The sequence below is a fragment of the Nesoenas mayeri genome (genome assembly GCF_963082525.1).
Source record: "Nesoenas mayeri genome assembly, chromosome: 6".
NCBI lineage: Eukaryota > Metazoa > Chordata > Aves > Columbiformes > Columbidae > Nesoenas > Nesoenas mayeri.
In genome coordinates this window covers 16348439-16371918 of record NC_137545.1, presented here as the reverse complement: position 1 = coordinate 16371918, position 23480 = coordinate 16348439, and the positions used below count along the sequence as shown (strand labels likewise).

Genomic DNA, 23480 nt, shown 5'->3' with positions numbered 1-23480 from the left:
AAATAACTATAGTGCTCTAGAAGATTACATCAGATAGTCTTTCCCATACATAAATCACTAACAGATTTTCTCAGTGTTACTTCCAAATTAAGTGTACTTTTTTGCCCACCCTAGCACTGGCTTGAGACTGTAACAAAAAATAGATTATTCTCAATCTAGTTGACTTCTATAAAACAGGCTTAGCTTCACACAACTGCCGGTGAAATCAAAAGGATCTCTCTTAACCAGCAAATTATGTAGCACAGGAGTTGAGATGGAGAGGAGATATTTAAACCTGAAGGCAGATGGATAGGCACAAAGAAAACATCGAAATACCTGTGGGAGATTGCCCAGCACTAGTTCATGCCTGTTAAAACAGTTGTTTTCAAGTAGTAAGAACAAATGTCCAAAAAGCAAAACCTTTCACTTCACACACACTATTGTCAATTAAAAAATGGCTCATGGTATTGCTTTCAAATAAAAAAGAAAAATCCAGGAAAATCCTCCTGAAGAATATAAGGAGAATTTCAGCCCCAAAGCACCTGTCACCCAGCTGAAGACATCCAAAAAAAAAGTACTTTATAGCAGAGGAACTAGAGCACACTGCAGCTTTCCAACCCAAATCCTTAAGTAACACTAATATGTTCAGATACAGATTTATTCTACTGGTTCTCTCCATGTAAAATGTTCTCTTTTTGGGAAAAAAAAAAAAAAAAGAATAAAAACCCCATTATTGTTGTTGTCTATAGACACTACTTAGCCGTTTGCCACCCCCGCCTTTAGGAGAATGCTGAAGTGTTGAGACTGAGGGCCCCAGATTTGATCCACTCCACAGGATACAGCTTGATGGAGTATATACCGTATGAACAGTAAATGATAACGAAAAGGAAAACACCCAAGTGCGTTTTTCCAGGACCCAGCACAGGCAAGATGTGAGCTCCCCCTGCTGACACCAGGCAACCCTGCCTGCGCCAGCCACCACCATGGTGAGGGAACAGCCACTGCCAGCAGGGCAGGAGGAGCAAAACCTTGGGAAGAAACCAGAAAGAGCTCCAACAGCAAGGATGGAGCCAAGCTTTGCACCCAAGATCTCATGGTTTGACTTCATAATTTGCTGAGCACCTTCGCTTCCTTTTGGGAAATGTATAGAATCATATAATAGTTTGGGATAGAAGGGACCTTCAAAGGTCCTCTAGTCCAACCGCCCCTGATGGCACCTCATACTCACCATGGGAAAGCTCACAGTTTGGCAAATACTCAAATCCCTAAGTCCTGGGGTCGTTACACAAGGGCAGGGGAGTGCTCTGCACACTGCTAGCAAAAGCCTTCAGAGAGCCAAGGAAGAAAGAAAAGACTAACAAAAACTTTTAAAAATTTTGAGAAAACCTGCACCAAATCTCCTTAGACATGTATCCATGACTAAGCATCAGAACTAAATTGCTGCTGTACAGAGGGTGCTGCTTGCTGGTCACGGTCTAAAAGCACTGATGCAGCAATAAGCACAGCTTAATTGCTGAGAAGCTTACCTATAATAGTAGAATTTTCAGTCAGGAACATGTGAAAGCCTGTAGGCTTTGGAGCAGTAAAAGAGAATTGGGGTCGTATGGTGGCAGAACAAAGTCTGTTGAAGAGTGTTGTATTTTCTGCCTTTGATAGGGACTTTCCAGAGCTGTCAGCTGAGCTGCAGAATTAGAAACCTGACATTGCAGCAGTCAGTTTTTAGATTTCAAGCTGTTCAAATGACTTGTCTCCAGGGAGGAATATCTAGTGTGCAGGAATCGATAGCGAAACAGGTAAAGATGCCAGTGAACGGGGGCAGCCACCCCAACACCGTGCCCCAGCCAGGCAAATCCACTGAAAAAGAGTCGTGGGAGAGGACAACAGAAAGACTTGCTCCCTCTTTGAATCAGTATATGAGAGATGCTATAGACTATTCACTACATTTGTGAGATTGCAGCTTGATTATATTTGATTCCGCATTACAGATTGATCTTTCATACGCCCTCAGTTCACACTATGCCAGTGCTCCAAGCCGCTTGCTGAAGAGATTATATAAAAGCCTGTTTTATCATATCTTCACCCCTGAATGCATTACAAGTGACATCGCTTAATTTTAGCCAATCTGAACAGCTAATTAGATGTAAACAGATTGAAAAATTGTACACGCAGGACAACTCATTTTTCAAAAGGCCACTAATCTAAACAAACCTGAGTCCATCAATTCACTTCAACGTTTGTCTAAATGAATTACAGCATAGACTCGTCCTGCACTAGCCTTGTGATGCATATAACTGGCTCCCTCTTCTTTTCATGAAAAATCTCAGGCACTTTACAAAAGAATAAGTGTGTTGGTTTGACTGAAATGGAGTTCAGTTAGAAACTTTTCTTTCCCGTAGCTAGCACGGTCTTTTGTTTTGGATTTAGTACGAGATAACGTTGCTTTTCTCTGGACTAGAGTTAATGTTTTCTTTCAGCAGCTAGCTGTGTTTTTGAGGCTGTACAAAAAGAATTTAAGAACTTAGTGATATTTTAGCTGTTGTCAGGGAGACCAAAGATGACTTCAGCCATCCAGCTACAGGTGCATATTGGTAGGAGAGGGCCACGGGTGGGACAGCACCTTAGACTGACACCCAGACTGATAAATGAAATATTCCCTACCATTAACATGATGCTTTGTATATAACTGGAGCTATATACCTATACAATTAAATAATTTACGGCTTTTCCCACTAGTTAGTTCTGTTCTATTGGGAGTTCAGCGTTAGTTCACCTTTTGTCGTTCTGCCATTTCGCAGTTGGTCTTTGGACCTTTCTGCCTTTTCTGCCTTTTGTCCCCTCACTTTGCTCTCTTGCTGGGATTGTCTGTTCGGGACCAGAGCGCTCTCCTTTCCAGCACTGTTCATGGCAACTGGAGTATCATGAGGGATTGCACTGAGTAGAATTTATTTCCTTTTATATTATTATTAGCATATTATTAATATTTTGTTGTCTTCTTATACTGCTTTTATCTCAATCCACAAGCTTCCCCCTTCCCTTTCGATTTTTTCCCTACCTGGGGAGACAGGGGGAATCAGAGAGTGGCTATCATGGTCCTTAGTTGCTAGACAGGGTTAAACCATGACAATAAGTTATTTGTTTATCAAGGCTCTATTATAACAAAGATGAAGATGCCTCTCTGTCTGAATCTAGTGGACGACGTGTATGAGCCAAAGCAATTACAGCCTACTCTGGGTACCTTCTCTCTCATCTCCCAAACCCCATCACATACACTAATACATCAAAGCTGGGAAGGCTCTTTGTATTAACAGATGATGATCAAATTATATTTAATCATGATCAAGGTGGGTTCCAACCTCAGAGCAATTTGGGTGCAATTCTTGCCCTTAGACCAGCAGAAATAGGAAGGAAAACGATTCTGGATGGATCCTCCAGAAAGAGCTGGTGATCCTCCCCCTCCTCAGGACTCCCTCCAAGCACTATCTGGGTGCAGGTCAGTAATGACACTGGGAACCAGAGCAGCACTGTGGGACAGACAGAAGCCCAAAGGGACCTGCCATGACTTGGATGAGATTGGGAGTAGCTGCAGTTACCCAGTGCTAGACAATATAAAGAAGCCTTAGAATGAAATGTAGTGTAGCGTGGCCTATTTTTAAATACAGAGCAATTAGCAGAGCATTATGCATGAGGTTTTCCACTTGCTGCTAAAGCCCACATATTTTCCATTACCTGCATATGTAAATGTACACAGTGAGATGGAAGGGGGCAGAGAGAAAAACACTTGTGTGGATTTTGAAATGAACAAACATACCCACATAATCAATGCCTTTCCAGACTGCTTAACACTCAGAAGTTGTGCTGAACAAAATAGGCTAAACTCAGCCTATTTCCTGTGTAAACTAATTTATGGTACCTAGAATTAAGGATCCACTAAGCATCTGTTGTCACCTACCACACAACAGTGTCCAGAGACTTTCAAATTCATCTTTGTTTCAGCAAAGCAATCTAAACATCCAAGTGTCAAAACCTCAAGTGACGCAGAGTTGTACATAACTTTTAATCACTAAAGGGAGATTCAAGTGAGACATAAAGAAGAAACTTTTCACACCAAGGGTGGTGAGACGCCGGCCCAGGTTGCCCAGGGAGGTGGTGGATGCCCCATCCCTGGAGACATCCCAGGCCAGGCTGGACGGGGCTCTGAGCAACCTGTTCTGGGTGAAGATGTCCCTGTTCATGGCAGGGGGTCAGGCTAGGTGAGTTTTGAAGGTCCTTTCTAAACCAAACTATTCTATGATTCTACCAAGACTACAGCTTTCTTTGTAGCATCACTGTTTCCAGGGAGGGTTTCCTGACCTCTCTCCTCTGGTTGTGGTTTGACGTTTGGCCCCATCAGAAGTCCTGCTCTTGCACCACTGTACCAGATAAATCACATTGTGTTGTGTCAATGGACTGTTCCTTTCTTACTTCCCCAGTTATATCTGCTGAGAACTTCATCTATGAAGAAAGTATGTGCCCACCCAGGTCACTGGTAAAACAAACAAACAAACAGCATGAGGCTGACCCCCATGCTGTCCATATAACAATAACAAATCCACTTGTAATGACACTGTGAAAGGCAGTTTTTACTCCACTAATTGTGTACCACGTTAATTTTGCATGATTCTTGTTCCTTAATCATAGTGTCATGTAGTGGTATGCCAAATACTTCACTGACATCCACGTACAATATATCAATATTGTTGTCTTTAACAAGCAAATGTGCAGCTTCATAAATAACATTTCAATTAGTTGACAAAATCTATTACATTGGCCCATATTGCTCAGCATTAAGTTCTCATTTATTTCTTTATTAAGCGGGTCCAGGTCTGCATGTCCTGCTTTACCTCAATCAACATCAGATTGACAGGCCTACAAATATCTGGATTTTTTTTTCCTCTACTCTTTTTAATACTCACACACCTACCTCCTCTAAGACCTTTAGAACTTTCCCGTGTTCTCAAACTTATAAAAAAACAACCCTAAAGTCCCTTAACTAGCTCTCTTTAAACTCCTGCTAGAAAGATATTTGGGGCTGCTGAGGTAAAAAGGGTCCTGCTTCAGTAGCTGCTTTCTTAATGGGTTTAACTAGGCACCATCATAATCTAACTCCCATGCAGCTAGAACAAATGAGATCAAGAAGAGCAAAGTATTAAAAAATATCACGTGAAATATCATGGAAAAGTTTTTACCTCTTCTTCCCCGAATCATATATTCAGAATACAATTTGGAGTTCTTCCTATTGATCAGCAGTTTGGGCTTCTATTCAAGTATTCTCTTGAGCAATGAGTACTAAACCACATTTTATGTGTTTGTTTTAAATGGAAAACTAAGCACCTTCTATAACACTATTCAAAAAACTCAAGCTGAAAGACCTGGGGCAACATCTTAAGGACTGGTGATACTGTACCATAAAATTTTAACTTCTCTGGAGTTGATTATGAATTGTTCTTGGGCTGGCACCACACTCATTAAACTTGTCCTGTATGTGCATTTACATAAAGTAGGTGGCAATGTTCAGTTTGCTAAGTGTCTGGAAATCAGTCATGCCCTTCCTGAAGATAAACTCCCACTGACTTCAAAGAGCAGGCAAAAAAATCTGGTTTTATTTCTCAATCTCTGAAAGGGAAGAAAGCCTCTCAGACAAAAGGGAATTTAAATATCCAGTGCAGAATATATTAGATTTGCCAGATTCAGCTGAGGTCTGAAGTGTAAGAGTTAAAGAAAAGCGAGTACATGAACCTTGAGAAAGACTTGGCAGTTTTCATCCTATTTGTTCTTATTAAGATCTCATGAGAGCATCTAATAAAATCCTATGTCACGCCAAAAACAGTTCAAAGCAAGCACAAAGTGAATCAGATGCTTCAATCACTAAACCACAGAATATATAACCAAGAGATGCACAAGGAGCTGAAGTAGTTCTGGTCATTCCAAGGCTGCCTTAGGTTCCACTTGTGCAAGACATTCAGAAGAAATACTTCAAGTCCATAGCATTTAAGCATGTGATAAGAATTAAGCATGTGCTTGAACACGTGTGCTTATCCCAGGAATTAAGGTGTTCGTAGTAGAATTATAGAACAGTTTGGGTTGGAAGGACCTTCCGAGCTCATCCAGTGCCACCCCTGCCATGAGCAGGGACATCTCCACCCAGATCAGGTTGCTCAGAGCCCCGTCCAGCCTGGCCTGGGATGTCTCCAGGGATGGGGCATCCACCACCTCCCTGGGCAACCTGGGCCAGGGTCTCACCACCCTCAGTGTAAAACATTTCTTCTTCATGTCCAGCCTGAACTAAGCGTGATGGAGCCATGTGAAAGCTCAAGTAGCAATTTTCTTCCCTATGGAAAAACCCCCTGCATTGGAAAGCGAAACGGGCTAGATTCACCTCTCACTGTCATCACAGCTAATCTCCAGTGACTCTGCAGTTGTCACAGGGAAAATTAATCCAGGATAACAGAGAAGCAGCACACAAATCTAGTCCACTACATCCCTCTCTTGCTGTGTTTACAATAACAGACCAATAAATGAGTATTTATGATCAGATGCCCCCTTTTTAATCTGTTCACTAGAGTATCAAAGGATTTTGATGACTTAATTTTTTGTGGATTTACAGATTGCATATGATTAGACAGCATATTTTAGATTTTTTTGCTCTGCTTTGATGGGGACAGGCAATTTTGACTTTGAAGCAAAACCAGAGCATCCTCAGCATTTTTTGATTTAGGTGAACATCTTCCATTCACCGTCTCCTTGTGTAGCTCTGAACTACTTAAAATAAGTGCTAAAAACCATGAAAGACTGGATAATTTAGGAAAGAGGGTATGAATGGATGTCACTCCTACTTCTCACCTACAAAAGTCTGTGGATCCTTATGGCATCTTCTGTTCATTTTCTTGGGTTTTGCATGAATGGCTGAAAATAGGTCATAAATCATTCACTATGGTCAACTCTTTCCCATGGTATTCTCAGAGCTGAGAGCCTGCTTGAGAGGAGCTGTGCATTTACACCAAGAACACAGCAAAGACTTTGGCCCATTAATGACAAAGCAAGTGCAGGGATAAAACACACCACTTTTTACATGATTTTTGCATTCTGATTTCAGAAGCAGCAGAAGGAGTAAGCAAAATGCAGGCAGAACCCAATCAGCTAAATCCAAAACTAGAATTTTGGAACAGGCTGCCCAGGGAAGTGGTGGAGTCACCATTCCTGAAGAGATTTAAAAGGTGTTTAGATGAGGTTCTTAGGGACATGGTTTAATGTTGCAGTTAGGTTATGGTTGGACTTGATGATCCAGAGGGTCTCTTCCAACCTAAATAATTCTATGAGTCTCTCAGGCTGGTACTTTATAGATAAACCTGGAGAGCTTCAGGTCCACAGGAGCTGTGGGGATTTGCTGGAACATCTCAGGCAGGCAGGGTCAATTAGCTCAAGTACTTAGCTCAAATAAGAGCCTAGGAGGATTCCAAAAGCTGGTATTTCCATCGTTCCCATTCCTTCCTAGGATTCACAAAATGCCTCATGCTTCCTACCCTGCACAAAATGCCTGTGGTGGGCACGTGCCAATGCCCAAGTGCTTCTCATCTAGCCAACGAAAACATAGGAACTTCATCCTTTCCTAATTTTTAAAGGCCACAATGAGACGTAAACTGCCTTTCCCCGACCTAACTCTTAAATAGGTCAGATGTGCACCAGCCCTGAACTAGAAGTCATGTAATCATCTTAGGACAGTGAAGAGCCTGAGCTAATAAACCCAGCCTTTCAGAGAGCTTATTGGTTTGGGCTCAGTGCCATGCTGAGGTCAACAAGGTAAAAACCTGCTTAACAAAGGAGACGTATATTTGACCATACCCAGTCAGGTCAACCACTGAAGATTTAAACATTCCCTCCAGAGGTATTTACCCTGTCAGTGCACGTCGCTTATAGTTGATCCTGTACCTTCGGATGCTGCTTTAAATTATACCTCCCAAATGAAATTAGAGTAGAGTCAGCTTTCCTGTTGCCTTATTGCAGTTCATGATAGCACATGGGGTCAGCGGATACTCTAAATTCACATGAGAGAAGCCTGTTATCACCCATTACACGCAGGCAAAGAAAGGACAGGATCTGTACCTCAAAATATGAATTCCCTTTCTTGCAGAGGTTAAACCAGAACTCTCCCAGAATTTTCCCATATATTGAGAATATGTGTGCTTATCAACATTGCATTTTTTACGTTGTTTCATTCAAACCAATTCACACTCCAAGTTTTATGGTGTATTTTGCCTCAAGTGTTGTTGCTAGGACAGTGTTTACAGCAATATTCATTGTGTTCTGCATAGCCCTGCCCATCAATCAACCTCGTAATAAAGCAGAAAGGGAAATTGGTGGAAAAGCAGCAGAGCTGCTGAATTCAAGTTAGTCATACAAAACTCCTATGGAGACAAGTACAAATGCAATTGGGTCAAAGTAGTCGTTTGCCTGTTGATTAAAGCGGGGGAAAAAAATACACGTGCTGCATTATAGTTTGCCTTAAAAAATAATATAGGCTACAGAGTGTTAATTTTTTCCTTCCTGTTTTCTCTGGGTTAGCATCTCAAGACGACTGCTGCTCCATACCGATTTATAATATGTATGTGTTTACTCACACGTCTCTAAGCCAAGAGGAAAGACAGAGTAGAATTCCAAATCTATCATTAAATCTACGTGCTGGCATCTACAAAGAGCTGCAAGACTTCAATTTTTCTGGATAAGACTGAAGGGATAAACCAAAAGAACAAACAAACAAGCCATTCTCATCCGTAAAATAAGCATGCAAAGAGAGATGGGGGAAAAAATACGGTTTGTAAGGTTGCCGATTTTCAGGTATGTGTACCATGACAAATTAGAATAACTTTAAGAACGGTATAAATGCAGATGCTTTCTGGATTACATATGGGTCTGCTGACAAACAGCATGGTTCAAAAGACAGAGCACTGTTTTGGCTCTGAAATGGCATTTGTTATTCCCAATTCAGTCACTGGATTCTGATGCAACTTCCAGCCTTTGCCCAACTTGGATATCCAGACCCTGCTTCACAGATTTTATTCTCTCCCTTGCTGTGAAGAAGTGCCTCACAGTATCAGGGTGCACCACGCTGGAGCTCTAATGTTATAATTAGTGTCTCTAGATGCTACTGCAAAATAAATGGTGATGGTGATATTGATGAATTATGACTTGCTTTTTCATTCTGCTTTTGTCTAGATCATAAAGAATTAACATGAAAATCAAACTAGGATAAGATCTGCGTACCCAAGGGCCCCATACAATTCCCACTGAAGTCAGTAGGACTTGAAGGTAAATTGAATGAGGCTCTGAAACTAATTCAATGTAGGTGCTTATACACTGCCGTATCACAGAAACACCTTGCGCAACAGGCACCCACCGTAAATCCATCGGGCTGTGAACGCAAGCCAATCCACAGAGCTCAAAACACAGACAGCACAGGGAGGGGGAAATAAGTGTTAAATGTAAAAAAGAAATCAAAGAGAGATGTTCTGAGCACATTAAGAGCTATAATGAAATACTGCATCTTGAGTTGTCGCTGTTTGAAGGAAGCTAGGAAGTGAGGGAGAATTCATTATGAAGCTGCTCGAGACCAAAACATGAATCATTGGGTTCTAAAAAAACCCAGTTGTCTAGAGAATGGCATAGATGAAAATGAATGGAATCTCTTTAAATTACTCTCTGTATAAACTCTTTCACATTCATTCTTTCTGCCATTGATTAGTATCTTTCTGGGATATGGGTTTTTAAATAATTCCACACCATACTCCCAGCTTCTGCAATCAAAACACAGAAACGGGTCTTGATTCTGCATTTTTAGTCTTCATTTACAGGGAAAAATGTCTGCTTCAGTAAGAAACTTGAACACCTACTGTTCTTACCCATTTACTGGGTATCCCCAAAAGTGCATGCTGAAGGCTCAGTAATCAAATGAGATTAAGACTCCCCCATCACTTTACAAATAAGAGGACTTCTGTATGCTATTGCTGCATAAAGAAGGATTAAATCACCTCTGGAAAACCCTCAAGATCATTAAATTGCTAAGAAGCTGAGACCCCTCAGATCCCAGCATCCCTGACAGGAAAGCAGAAAACCCCAAATCCTAAATAATAAATGGAGAAGACTTCTCTGCAAACCCAGGTAGAAACACGTGGAAGGGAAACGTGGCAGGAAAAACGCAACCTCTGGCTATTCTGCTCCTGCTCTGTTCGATTTCCTGAGAAAAGGAGGTTTGTGTCACCACGTGGTGTGTTTGTGTAGGTCTGACCATTGCACCAACTCCTTTCCAGCAGTTTCTGAAGTATCACCCAGTTATAATTTCACTTGAAAAGAGCTCCATGAAGGGAAACACAGCACCAAGAGCTGAACTGCCATCAGTCATGGGGTAAACCACCTCAAAGCAAGGAACTTGCTGTGTTCCAAGATAACAGAAAAACATTATGTCCTCTACTAATTCACAATTTGAGTTCACTTCCCGGTCTGGCTCTCCCTGGCTGCAAGGGACCTCCCAAAACCAGACTGCAACAGTTGCACAAACCTGAACCTTTCTAGAAACTCTGCCGGCTACAAAAAACACAACATGTAGAAGCAACGCAGAGCAAAGCCGAAGTATTGCGCTAGCCTGTGTCACGTAAGCATAAAGAGCTTTAAGATCATCAAGTCTAACCATTAACTCAGCACTGCCAAGTCCACCATTAACCCATGTCCCTAAGAACCTCATCTATGTGTCTTTTCAACTCCTCCAGGGATGGTGACTCCACCACTTCCCTGGGCAGCCTGTTCCAATGCCTGACAGCCCTTTCCAGGAAGAATTTTTTCCCAGTATCCAATCTGAACCCTCCCCAGTATGACTTGAGGATGTTTCCTCTCACCCTGTCACTTGTTACCTGGGAGAACAGGCCAAGCCCTCCATGCTCCAGTCTCCTTTCCAGCCGTTGCAGAGAGCGAGAAGGTCTCCCCTCAGCCTCCTCCAGGCTGAAGCCCCCAGGTCCCTTGTGCTCCAGACCCTTCACCAGCTTCATTCCTTTCTCTGAACTCTCTCCGGCACCTCAAGGTCTTTTGTGTTGTGAGCGGCCCAAAACTGAACCCAGGATTCAAGGTGGAGCCTCACCAGTGCCCAGTGGAGGGGGGCGGTCACTGCCCTGGTCCTGCTGGCCACAACACTCTTTCCTAAGAGCTCCCTGCATCTGAGACATCTCAGGTACCTTGCTGCAGATGTGCCCAGCACCTCTGATACTGACAGCAGGCAGCACAGCCCCATTCTGCTGATTTAGGCACAGGTATGGTCAGCTGGGAGGGCCCTTATGGCTGTAGTTTTGCAAAAAATGCTGCTGCGTTGGTTAGCAGTTTGATAACGAAGGCTGCCTGAGGATGCGCAAGAAAGGAAGATTTTCATAAAAACAGAAACACACAAGATTGCCTGAGACCTCGGGCTTCTCAAAGAAAAACATCCCACTCATGATTGTTGAAGTGTTTTTCACAAGACTTGCTGTAATGACACCCCAAATTTATTGCAGCTTTTACAACCAGACCGTGTCTAGTAAAGAGTGATGTAGTGACAACATTCACTCAGCTGGATTTAGCTTCTTAGGGCACATAAATATACTTTTGTACTTTAAGAACAGCCATAGCTGCCTACTAAATCTTGAACAATGCACGGCAGCTTTGTAGACCTTTAAAGACACGCACCGACTTGGTTCTGTCTCCTTCACAAATCTGCTTCCTCACTGTCTGCCCAGTCAGTCCCAAAGGTCCTGTTCTGCTCATCTTTTGTCAACCTTAGCTTTTAAAATGAAACTGTTTCAAAATCATACTTTTAAATTCTTGTGCTTTTTGAGTATGGAATTTGTTGCTTTCAGAAAGTGGCCAAGTTTGTTTCCACACCTTCCCAGTTACAAAACAAACTGGAAATCTTATCCGTTTGCTTTGGTACCTGCATGACGAATTTTGTGCAACTTCATCCGAAAACCGATTTACTGACCGTATACGTGAAAACGCTATCATAAACATAAATTAAATTATAGATGTATGTTAAACACTGAATAAGGAATTTCCTTTGTGTAACTGTTTAAAAACACAATTTAAAAAGCACATTAAATAGGAATAGTTGGACAAAATTTTTGATAACAAATAGCAATGTTTTAGGTTGTGGGGTTTTTTTGGGAACCAGACCAGCCCCCAGGAAAGCCTGACCCACCAGCCCCACCATACAAGTAGAACCCAAAAGTCACCCAGACCCAACATTAAACTTCCAAGATGGATCAGTCACAAAGCCTAGGGACTAGTGTTAAATGAGCAAACCCACAAACGACTGCACCTAATAAATAACAAAAAACCACCCCAAAACCCAACCAATCAAAAAAAGCCAGAAAACAAAACTTAAATGCAAGTCTGCCTACATTTTCCAATATCCCCTGGATGCGGCAAAGGGTTGGGGCTATTTTCGCATTCGTTTTTGCTGTTGCTGTTCTTACAAACACACATTGTTTTTCCCTAGGACATTTCTTCATATCTTTGAAAGAGTGCTCTCCATTACCACAAAATATTTGGCTTCAATCCTCCGGTGAGGAGAAGCCAAGGGTTTGGCTTATGTTTTAAAACAAAAGAAATATTACCCTAAGCATAAAACAAATAAGTGCAACTGTAACAGTAGATGGAGATAGAGCTCCTAGCACAACCTATGAATAATTCCAAGTTCTAGCAGAAATAGCGGAGCTTTCTAAATTTCCCTAGAAAACAGCATGTCATTATTAGGTTCCAGTTTGACTAAAATGCAAAATGTCATTTTTGTCAGACAAAAAGCTAAACGAAAGACAATATGTAGTGTAACAACTAAACCGCAGAGCATATCCATTTACAATCTGAAATGATGAAAGACAATATGTGTACACATAGCAGATAGAAATTAAAAGATGGCTCTTACCTCCGTCCCCAGATCCTGAGCCGGCATCTGAGAAAAGAACAGAAAGAAATTCATATTCATGTGCTCCGGTATGTCCTGTAAGCATGCAAAGCAAGGCTGCCCCATTAAACATATTAGAGTATACCTTATGTTTTATGGCATCCCTAGATAAATGATAGAGAACTAATCTGAACGTAGTTCACTCAAGACATCTTTCTCACATCCCACCTCTTTTTCTTTAAAGTCTCTATATCGGACTAAAATAACGTAAGCCCTGGAGTGCTGTCATGTCCTCATAAGCCTCTGCCTCGTTTTGTTGTACCGAGACAGATAAAGCTTTGCTCCCAATAGTTGTGCAAAGTTACTTCACTTGGCCACTGCTAACCCTCGCCGCCAAAGACAACTGTTAAAACCCATTTGTTTTGAGGCCAGACCAATTAGAAATTCGTGTCACTTTCTTTACAAAACAGTGAAATCTCATCAGATCATAACTAGATGGAATAAACTGTTGAAATTATTATTATACAAAGTCTTCAGATAAAAGATCAAAAAGCCATTTTTCTCAAGGCTGTTGCTGAGTTTCAAAATGGAGTGCTTTATCCTTGTTTTTCCTCTGCTCAATGTTTTGTTGGCTGGAATGATGAGAGTCACAAATTTAGAAAGAGCAATATCACCAAACTGCCAAGCCTCGTGTTTCATTACGAAACTTCCTAAGCAAAGCAAAGCACAGAAATGCACACACATGTAGGGTTACCAAAAACAATCCGCAAGCGGAGTTTCTTTGGCAAGGAAGGAGGTTGTCATCCCATCCTCCGCCTTAGTGGAGGGGTTATTCAGTGATCTGCATCAGGATTAATAGAAACAGTTTGGAAAGGCTGCTTTGGGATCCAATTATGCTATGAACTGTTAGATCTAATTTTCTGACAGCAAAGTCTCGTGAATCTGAATGGTCATGGCCAGGAGCCTGATTGCTGCCAGACCTCCTAACACCCACGCTCTGCCCCATCCCATGGGGAAAAAGAAGCCAAATTGATCAAGACTCCAGGACCTCCCTCCCTCTGTTTTTTTCCTTCTCTGTTTCTGGAACCCACAATGTGTGTCAGAGGGAATGCTTCCAGCATGATCACTGCCCCTTAGCAAGCAAGTTCAAGGAAAGATGTAGCAATGCACTAAAATGACCCCTTTAATCAAAAAGTTTAAGCCAAAAAAGACCAGTTGCTGTGTTGAGAGACTTTACTAAGTTGAACAAATCCTACACCACAATAGATTTTGTCAGCCTGAGCTCCATTTAATACCAATTTATACACAAAAAATTGCAGTGTATGTTTTTTTCCTCTTCAAAATTGTCAGGTAACAGCTTCAGAGAAAAACAACATTTCCAAGGAAGAAATCTATTTTCTCTCAGGTGTACGTAAGACAAAATTACGGCACTGCAAAAAGTTTGTCTAATGCACTTTTTATTGACTCCTCCATCCTCATCCAAAAAGAAGTTCTGCTTTAAGTCTAAAGAACCCTCTCAAGGACAAAGACTGACTTCTCCTGCTCTTTTCAAGTTAACTTCACTGCCCACCTCTAACAGATACTGAGCACAAAAGAAGAATGTGAAGAACTCCTGCACATAAGCAACTCAGTTTTCCTGATTTTACTCATTCACCTTTCTGTGTGTCAAAAAAGCAGAGATACAAACAGCTCATGATGCCCAGAGTTAAGCAAAGGTGTCCCAAATGTCCATCAATTTACATATATGCTATTTAATTAGTTCTTCCAACAAGTCCAGAAAAAAACAAAAGCAAAACCACCTGTTGCACAGACTTGTTCATTAAGTGTGTTTTGGGCCAAATCTTCAGCTGGTATAAACTGGCTCATCACAATCAGTGGTCTGTTGAATCACCCCAGCTGGGAACCTAGTCCTACATGCAAAAGGAAAAACCTAAGAAACTGGATTACAGGCAATAACGCTCCAGTTCTCTCTCTCCAGATTGCGGAGAGGTTTGTGGTAATCCAGATGCCCACTTATCAGACATCTGCTTGTTTAATCTACTTCCAGTTACTTCTCGTAACAGCTCAGAAGTGTACACAGCGCACAGGATGATCAGGAGCACAAGATACGTATTAAAAAAAAAACCCAACAAAAACAAAAGAAAACCTCTGTACTGAGCTCTTCAAAACAGAGTCAAGGGTATAATGTATCACAGACTGCAAGCCTACACTTAATTAGTTACATAAAAAGGAAGGATGGCAGCATCTTCTCATGTCTAAAACTGCAAAGAATTAACCCGTAATTAATTCAAAACAGGGATTCAAATGGCTTTTGCCATCCACAGGTTATTTTATCCAGGGGCACGGCAAGGTATGTGGGCAGCCTGGGGTGCATTCATACGTACCGGTGGCGCACGATCCTTCGGACACCAGGAGAATTTCACTCTGCTGCTTGCAGGCAGCCTGTTTCAAGTAGCATTCGTTCTGGTACGTGTCCCCGTTGGAGCCGCAGACGGGCACGTAATCGTTGTTACACTGAGGGGAAGGGACAGAGAGCAGAGGTGTCAGTCACATGTGGGGTGGCACAACAACCTTTTGGGTACCCCCCACCAGTGTTAAAACCATGGGTGAGGGACACACTGACCCTCCTCCTAATCTTTACAGATACCAAGGAGGATTTCTGTAAAGACAAAAGGCCGAGGAGCATAAACCAGTCTTAAACAGGTTAGGAAAAAGATAATCTGAGTGGCCAAAGGGTTTAATAAGTGCCCCAAAGAGGCAGGGGTGGGCATTCCCAGGGAAGAAACATGGGCAAGGCAAAGGGCTCCTCGCATCTGCAGTAGCAGCTCATGTGTTTCCATTGGGTGGCTACAGACAAGTCCTAAGGAACAGGCTTGTTTTTCCCCTCCTTCTGCACACACACCTGCCTGCCACAGAGACAGCCGCTTGCATACACACAAGCATCTGCCTGTGTACATATAACTCTCTACTTAAGTACTTCTGCTATTATCAGAACTGACTGCACAGAGGGAAATGATTTCTGAGAGACCTACGATCAAAATCCAGCCTCCTTCTGCAAAGACAGTTCTGTTCCCGGGATGCTCTGCAGAGTTCCGAGCTCTCCTTGCCACCGAAGAGTGCAGAAGTTCCCCATGCCGCGCACCCCTCCTTCACCCCAAACTCCTGCTTGGCTCTGCAAACTACCTGCTTTGTTCCCTCTACATCAGAAAAGACAGCTTTGCCCTCTCTTGCTCATTTCAATAAAAATAATTCCATTTTATATGGAAAATTGGACAACCTACCGGGTGCAGTTATCATAAGATAATCACACTCTGAGGCTTAGAAATACTTGGATGTACCCTGTACATGGTAATTATACCAGGGATATGATTATCTCATGATTACCGTACTCCTGGTACGCCTCATTGTTTAATTATAACAAATGGAATGATCACAATTATTATTTACAAATGCTCACCTCTTCTTAAATCCAAGTAAAAATTAAAAAGAAATTTTACTTCCTATTTAGTTGTATTAAGCCACGAAGTGCCTGAGGTGTGTTCATGAGGCACAATGTGCAACGCAGAACTGAAATTCCAGGAATATAAACATCAAATGTGCTTCAAAGTGAATGACTACAGAAGTGATTAACACAAACAATTGCATAGATTGCGTTAATTGCAGGCCTCCACACAGAGCAGCTGCCAAGAAATTATGCATAGTTGGTCAGAGTGACATTTTGATTGGGCCAAATCAAATGACATTTTCCTCGTGCATTGTATTTTCTTAAATCTTCCCAAGCTGCTGCCCACCCCCAGTGCTTTCTTCCCTTGGAACAAGAAAGAAAACCAGCAGCCACAACAGCAGAAATCCTCTCCTTCCCCTCCCAACGAAGGGCTCCTCCACACAGAGATTTTAAACAGTCGATTTAAAAGTGTTTCTCTGCTATTTTCACCATTATGTTCCAAATCTGAGCAGCGTTTCAAGCAGAAAATGCCAACTTCGTCCAGAAGCTCAACAGCAATTGCTGGAGGCTGATCTGGAATACTTAACCAGGACAATAACACAATCATGTGAATTTTCTAAAGCATGAAGGATCAAATCATGCTTGCTTCAGACATGCTTGTCACCCCGGGACTTTTTGCCAGAGCAATCTGTGCAGAATTTGGCCCAAAGTATCTCAACAGGCTCTGTTACATGTAGAAACAACGCTAGATCCTGTTCCCACCAGAGTGGCAAACTCTCTGTTGGTTTTGCCCAGAGCAAGAGACGATCTTTTACACTGACTCAGCTGCAAATCTGAAAGGCCAGACAGCACTCCGTGCACAGCATCCAGCATCAAGGGTGACATCCTGAGCCACAGAAACAAGTGACAGAGCTGCTATGAGCTAGGCTGGAACTTCTTCCAAAGCTTGGCAATTTTCAAACACGTTTGAAAGACACCAGGGCTCCAAGAAAGATTAACTCTCATGGCAGAAGCTTCCTCATCTCTCCTGTGGCTCCAGCCACACTCAAACATGGCTTTGGTCAGAGGGCACAATGAGCACAGGTGATCCGGTCTTTTCTTTCTCAAACTGTGCTGGTCAAAGATGTATTTCTTCATCTGCTGCCCATTCTTCCCAGCACCACCTTTGGACAACCGGTATTTGGATGGAAAAGGCAGGAACATAGGAGCTGCTGCTGAGTCACAAGGAACAAAAAAGTAGCGAGATATTCCAGACCGATTCTGCCTTGGCTTTGAGCTGGGATGGCTCTGAAACCCACCAGGAAACCATAGTGGAAGTTACCCAGTAAAGAGAAGACCACCGATGAGAAGGTTGTGGTGTTAGCCCACAGGTTACTCCTAATCCAGTAGAGCTGGACTCCTGTCCTTGACCATGCTGAATCCAGTATGCTCAGCTCTTCACCGTTATAAAATACTTCTTGCTGGTACTACAGAACATTAGACACTGACTGCCAGTTTCCTCAGTCTAGTGACACATTTTTGGCATTGGTTTAGGGCTCAACAGACCAAGCCCTGGATGCAAGAATGATTCTCCATTCCTCAACTGTTCAAGCACTCTGGGAAATCCATGTCAAAACTCCCACTAAACTCAGCAGCACAATACCATACTGTCCACTTCTCTCTTATACATGCACATTTTTAAAACACAGCTGCAGAGCAAGCCACAAGTGCCCACTGTCACAGCCAGAGACAAACCAGTTCTGCAAACGTTGGGGTCAGTGCTGAGCACTGAAAGCATAAGGTTTGTTTTCTAAAGATGACACTGTTAAAAGATTGACCTCCTTCCACTCTCATGGATTAAACACTCACAAAATGCCACCTATGTCATGAACTAGCACAAATGGTCCAGAAATATAAAGTTGCAAGCTGGCCAGGTGATGTTCCAGTTCCCCAAACACTGAAGCACATGAAGGATTCAATATGCCAGAAAACGGGACTCTTTCCTCACATTAAAACCAGTGAATGTGACCAGTCTTGGTGGCTGAAGTGAAAAGACCTGCAGCGTTGATGGAATATTTTTGGTTATGTTCATCAAATTTAAGAGAGAGACAGTCAATATGAATCCCTTCTTTAGCACATGTGTCTGCTCTCCAGCAATGGAAGCCTAACTCAGGTTTTGCAGATCATTCTGATCATGTTCAGCCTTTCAAATAACAATAACTTAATTTTATTAACTCCACCTGGACAGACATGATGCATCTGTGATTCTGGTTTGAAAAAATCCTAGACCAAGATTGCAGCAGCCCTGTTCCCCACTTCTGCCTCTCCCAGCCCCTCAAGACATGGGCTGGACAGCGCAGGACTTTTTAACAGTGCAGAAACAAAATTAGCTTTCTGTCCTTGTCTGTTCTCTCAAGCTGCAGTTAAAGCCCCTGGCAAATTCTGGAGAAAACATAAAAAGTAATTATAGTGATGAGGAGTCTGCTATTGATTTGCTCACTATCACCCCAGAGAGCTGTCACTGAAATGGGGGACCTGAATTCTGATGGAGAATCCCCTTACTCATGACATAAATTACCTGGCTGGCTCTGCCTTACTTAGCCAGCTTCAGATGCCACACTAGAAATTGATTTTCTACTTTGGTGGCATATCTTTTTGGCTTATCACATTGTCCACTGATGCTACAAGAGAAGCTGACATCCCCCCAGCTCTGCCTGTATCAAAGGCGATGCATTTGACTCCAGCAGCCCCCGGCACCGCACCACCCTTCCCAGGATCGGCCACAGGTAATTTGCCCCCCAAGGTCACAGCTGGCAATGCGGAGGATTCAAAGCAAGACAAAGAGCTCCCAGATGTTTACAGGGCTCGATCCAAGGCCACTGAAACCAAAGACTGCTGCCGATTTTAATCCATTTACTAGTGATAAGGCCCAACTCGTTCTTTTGATCTCATTTACATATTCATATACAACTATCCAATTTCCTTAAAGCTGTTTCAATGGCGCCCTAAAGAACTGCTCAACTCAGCACATATATAGCATTCACCTCTCAAAGAGGAGACAACACAACCTGGAGAGTTTCATTTACCCCAAATCAGCAGGGACCAGCACCCTGCCTTGGGAAAACAGTGCTCCCAGTGCCTTCTTCCCCAGCATCTGGATTTGCTTCTTCTAGGCTATGAGTCCACTGCTTTATGCCAAATGTCAACACCCAACTGGGACCAAAGACAAGACCCAAGTTTTTTCTGTGGCTACTCTAAGCTCCCCATGATCACGGCACAACATCTGCCCCAGGCAATCGGACAAATCGCAGTCATTTCACTGCATTACAGAATTTTCTTAGAAAGGGAAAGCAGACCAGCCCTTAAATCGCTGCACATGCTGAGCCAAGGCAAGTACTTAAAATAGAGTTCTCACATTGAATATTTGATTGCATGCAAACTAGAAATGAAATTTAAAAAAAACCCCACAAAACAAACAAACAAACAAAACTACAACAACCAACCACGGTCAATATGAATTCTCTCCCAATGTGGGAAACACAAACACTTCAGCAAACAGCTGTCCTGTTCTCATTACAGAAAATTCCTTGTTTTAAATGATGGAATTTATAACTTGCTTTTTTTCTCCAAAGACACATTTGGCTCTAGAAACATAAACAATACTTGTCATGCTTCAAAGCGAATAGTCTATCAAAGCTCAATAATAAATTAATCATTACAGATGTGCACAATCTTGAACTGTGCACTATTTGGCCTGCTCTACTGTAAACACTCAAATCAACGTTACAAGTTCCACAACTTCACAGATCCACATTAAAATGCGAAAAACCACAGGGGCATAAGCGTACATACAACACGTGCTGGTACATGCTTAAAACTCCTTTAATTTGCTCAGGTTTTATTCAGGTCGTTATGTAAAGCACAGCTGTTTTGTGAGTTGGCTAAAACATATTAAATGGAATCCTTCATAATGAAATCGTCTGACTTTAAGACTGCCTGAGGTTTAGATGTATCTACAAGAGGGAGAGAGAAGAAATAGAAGGAAAAACCCCTACTACTCAGTAGCAACCCCCTTAAAACTATATAAAACCTAACGGAAGTTCATGATTTTGGAACAGAGGGATTGCTCCTTAATCTGATCAGCTGAGCAGATAAAGAGGCAGAAGCATTGTCACTATGCAGCCCTTCCTGAAAATATTGCATAAGCACATTACAGATCCATTTCTTTAACTAGATCAGAACTCTGAATACAATAAGCCATGATCTGTATCAGAAATGAATTTAGAAAGGACTCTAAATCCTTGTTAAAAGGGCAGAGACAAAAAAATCAGAAATGCGCAACCTGAAACTGCAGACCCGAAGGGATGTTTAAAGCCACAGCATCTGCATTTTCCCAGAGAAACTTATGTCTTCTTGACACCAGTTGGTTCTCCTGCCAGCTTTTATACGTGCTGCCAGGTTTTCCCTCTAACTTCTCTGCATGTAGAGAAATAAATTGCCTAGTGATAGGTTATAAAGGGAGATCCTTGATTTGTATTCTCATTAGTGAATTACAGAATGAAATATCAATCTTCTTACCTTGAACTGACAGACACAAGTCACACTGTCTCCAATCCTTAAACACTCCCCATCAAATTTACAGGTATTGGTGTCGCAGAGAAAGAGATCATTTTCTCTGTCATCGTAACCTCAAATGTAAAGGAAAAAAAAAAAGTCAGGTTTGGTCCAGCAAGACAAACAATATAGGATGATTGCATTTGAATGCATGCAGCACAATAACCTTGTTGATGAAATTATTCGGTTCAGATATTTTTTGTCCTTCCCTGTCCTCAGTTCTCCACTTTCTCTCTAGTTGTTCCCTCGGTCTTCCTATTAGTCCTTATTCCCCACAGCCACACACACACTTTCTCTTCTTTTTTTCTATTTCACAGACCCTATTTCCTCAAAAGTGCCCCAGTAATTACGCTCTTTCATGGCTCTGGGTTGGAAACATCATCAACTTAGCCCCATCCGATCACAAATCTGTTGGACAAACGTCCAAATTGGAATTTCTCCAGTCCATGATGCAACAAAGCCCCCAATAATAAAGACAAACAGGCTGTGTGTTTTCTGTGATGGTCTGCCTGATCTCAATGAAGATTGATCACCTCTAAGTTAACAGAAGTGCCAGGTTCCTCACAAGCCACTGAGTGAACCTATAGCTCTTTGCCTTCATTTTCTCCAGGAAAATCCAACAGATCTAACTGAAGATTCAGTTCACGAATACAAGCATGAATTTCAGATTTCACTAGCTGACTTCCCACTCCAACAGCGTGCAGCAAGGTATTAAACAAAACAGCTATATCAGACTCCAAACCCATTAAGATTTAAATCCATCGATTTTTTTTTTTTTTTTAAAAATCCAAGCACTCTTAACCGTATCGCTACATGTTTAAAATAAAGAGCTTACAGTAGAAATTCCCCCCCCAATGTTATGTGCGATGCACACATTATTGTGAATAACACTCAATCCCTTAGAATACTATTACAGTCTAATTTCAAAATTTACATAGTGGAGCCGGACCGGCTGCTGACCTACATGGGAAACTCATTATAAAGGTCAGCCCGACTTTAAGGAACCGGTACCAGGTTCCCGGTGTCGCGGCGTCCATCCCTCGGTTTGCCCTCCATTCGGTGCGCAGGGAAACAGCCGCCCGCAGGATGCGCACACGCGGCCCGTCTCCCGTATCCCCGCGCCGAGTTGCCCCGTTTAGGCGGGGAGCTGCGGAACTCTACCGGGGGTAGCCTTACCGGGGGGGAACCGCCCGCAGCCGCGGCGCTGGGCACCGGCGGAGGGCGCAGCTGCCGCGCCCGGACCCGCGGAGCGAGGGGCACCGGGGAGCCCGAGGGCTGCGGCCGCGCCAGGAACAGGGGCGAGCCCCGACGCCAGGGACTTTTCCCCTTCTCTATTCCCGTGTATTCAGCGGGACGCGGCATCGCCCGCTGAAGTTGCCTCCTCCGGCGCTCGCCCGAGCAACTTTGAGCACCCGACGGGGCACGGAGGAGCCGGGCGCAGGGTGCTCCGGTGCTTACCGGAGCAGTTCCAGCCGGTGGGCGTCTGGCAGTCGCTTAAGGAGGTAGGGAAGGCCGCCAGCTTGTCGGGGCGGGCGAGGACGAGCAGCACGGCGGGCAACAGCAGCCAGCAGCAGCAGTCGCAGAGCGTCCAGCCGCCGCCGCACTGCCGGGGCGGGGAGGGCTCCCAGGGCACCATGACTTCCTAACTCAACTCTCCGGCGGCGGCGTGCCCCCCGGGCGGCAGGGACGGGCGGCGGGGCCGCTGGGCATCCCGTGGCCCCGGCCGGCGGCGGCGGCAGCGGGTCAGCGAGCGGCGGCTGAATGCGGGCGCGACGCTGGGGAGAGGAGCGGCGGAAGCCGGCGGGGCGGCGCGGGGGTGCGGGCGGCGGCGGGGCGGGGAGCGGCTGCCATAGGGGCCGGGCGGCGAGGAGCGGGGGGAGGGCGCGGAGGGGCCGCCGCCGCGCAGCCGCCGCCGCCGCCTGCCCCGCTCTGCCGCCCGCATCCCTCTGCGCGGGGGAAGCAGCAGCAGGTCCCGGCCCGCCGCGTCACGTGCCGCCGCCGCACCGCCCCCATTGGCCGAGCGGGATGCGGGGCCCGGCGGGCGGGGCCGCCGGTGATGCTGCTGCGCCCCGCGGCAGTGCCCGGGGCAGGGCCGGACAGGGGACCGAGGGGCGCTGCGCCCGTGCTCGGCATCTCCAGGGCCGGGGCGACCCCCATGCCGCGCCACTGGCTGCGGGCACCCTCGACGGGGCGGGGACCGGGCAGCGTTGCGCCGCTGTCCTCCGTGCGCACCCCGGAGCCCGGGCAGCACAGAGCCGCAGGCTCACCTGGGTGCGCTGGCATGTACAGACGTGATCCCTCCCCGCTTCTCAAACCCGGGCGCTGCTGAAGTTGCTGGCCGCACAGCCGAGTGCCGGTATTTAATCACGTGCGGATGCGACGTTAGGGAAATAAAACACTCTCACGGCTAGTGGGGTCTGGAGCGGACACACGGCCGCCGAGGGGAAGAAACGAGCACAGCGGGGGTAAGCAGGGAGAACAGAGGGTGGGAGATTCTGCCCAGCCTCGGCA

General features: G+C 44.2%; 1 protein-coding gene across 1 annotated transcript in view; it reads right to left on the bottom strand.

The window, feature by feature from the left end:
* The window catches only part of TMEFF2 (transmembrane protein with EGF like and two follistatin like domains 2), a gene marked incomplete at both ends in the record, with an annotated part of 125578 nt that extends 102973 nt beyond the window's left edge, over positions 1–22605 (bottom strand). The window contains 4 exons of the mRNA XM_080347056.1: positions 12953–12979; positions 15316–15445; positions 20934–21043; positions 22428–22605. Of these exons, the coding sequence (XP_080203182.1) occupies positions 12953–12979; positions 15316–15445; positions 20934–21043; positions 22428–22605 (445 nt within the window). The remainder of the gene's footprint in view (positions 1–12952; positions 12980–15315; positions 15446–20933; positions 21044–22427) is intronic.
* Positions 22606–23480: the final 875 nt, after the last annotated feature.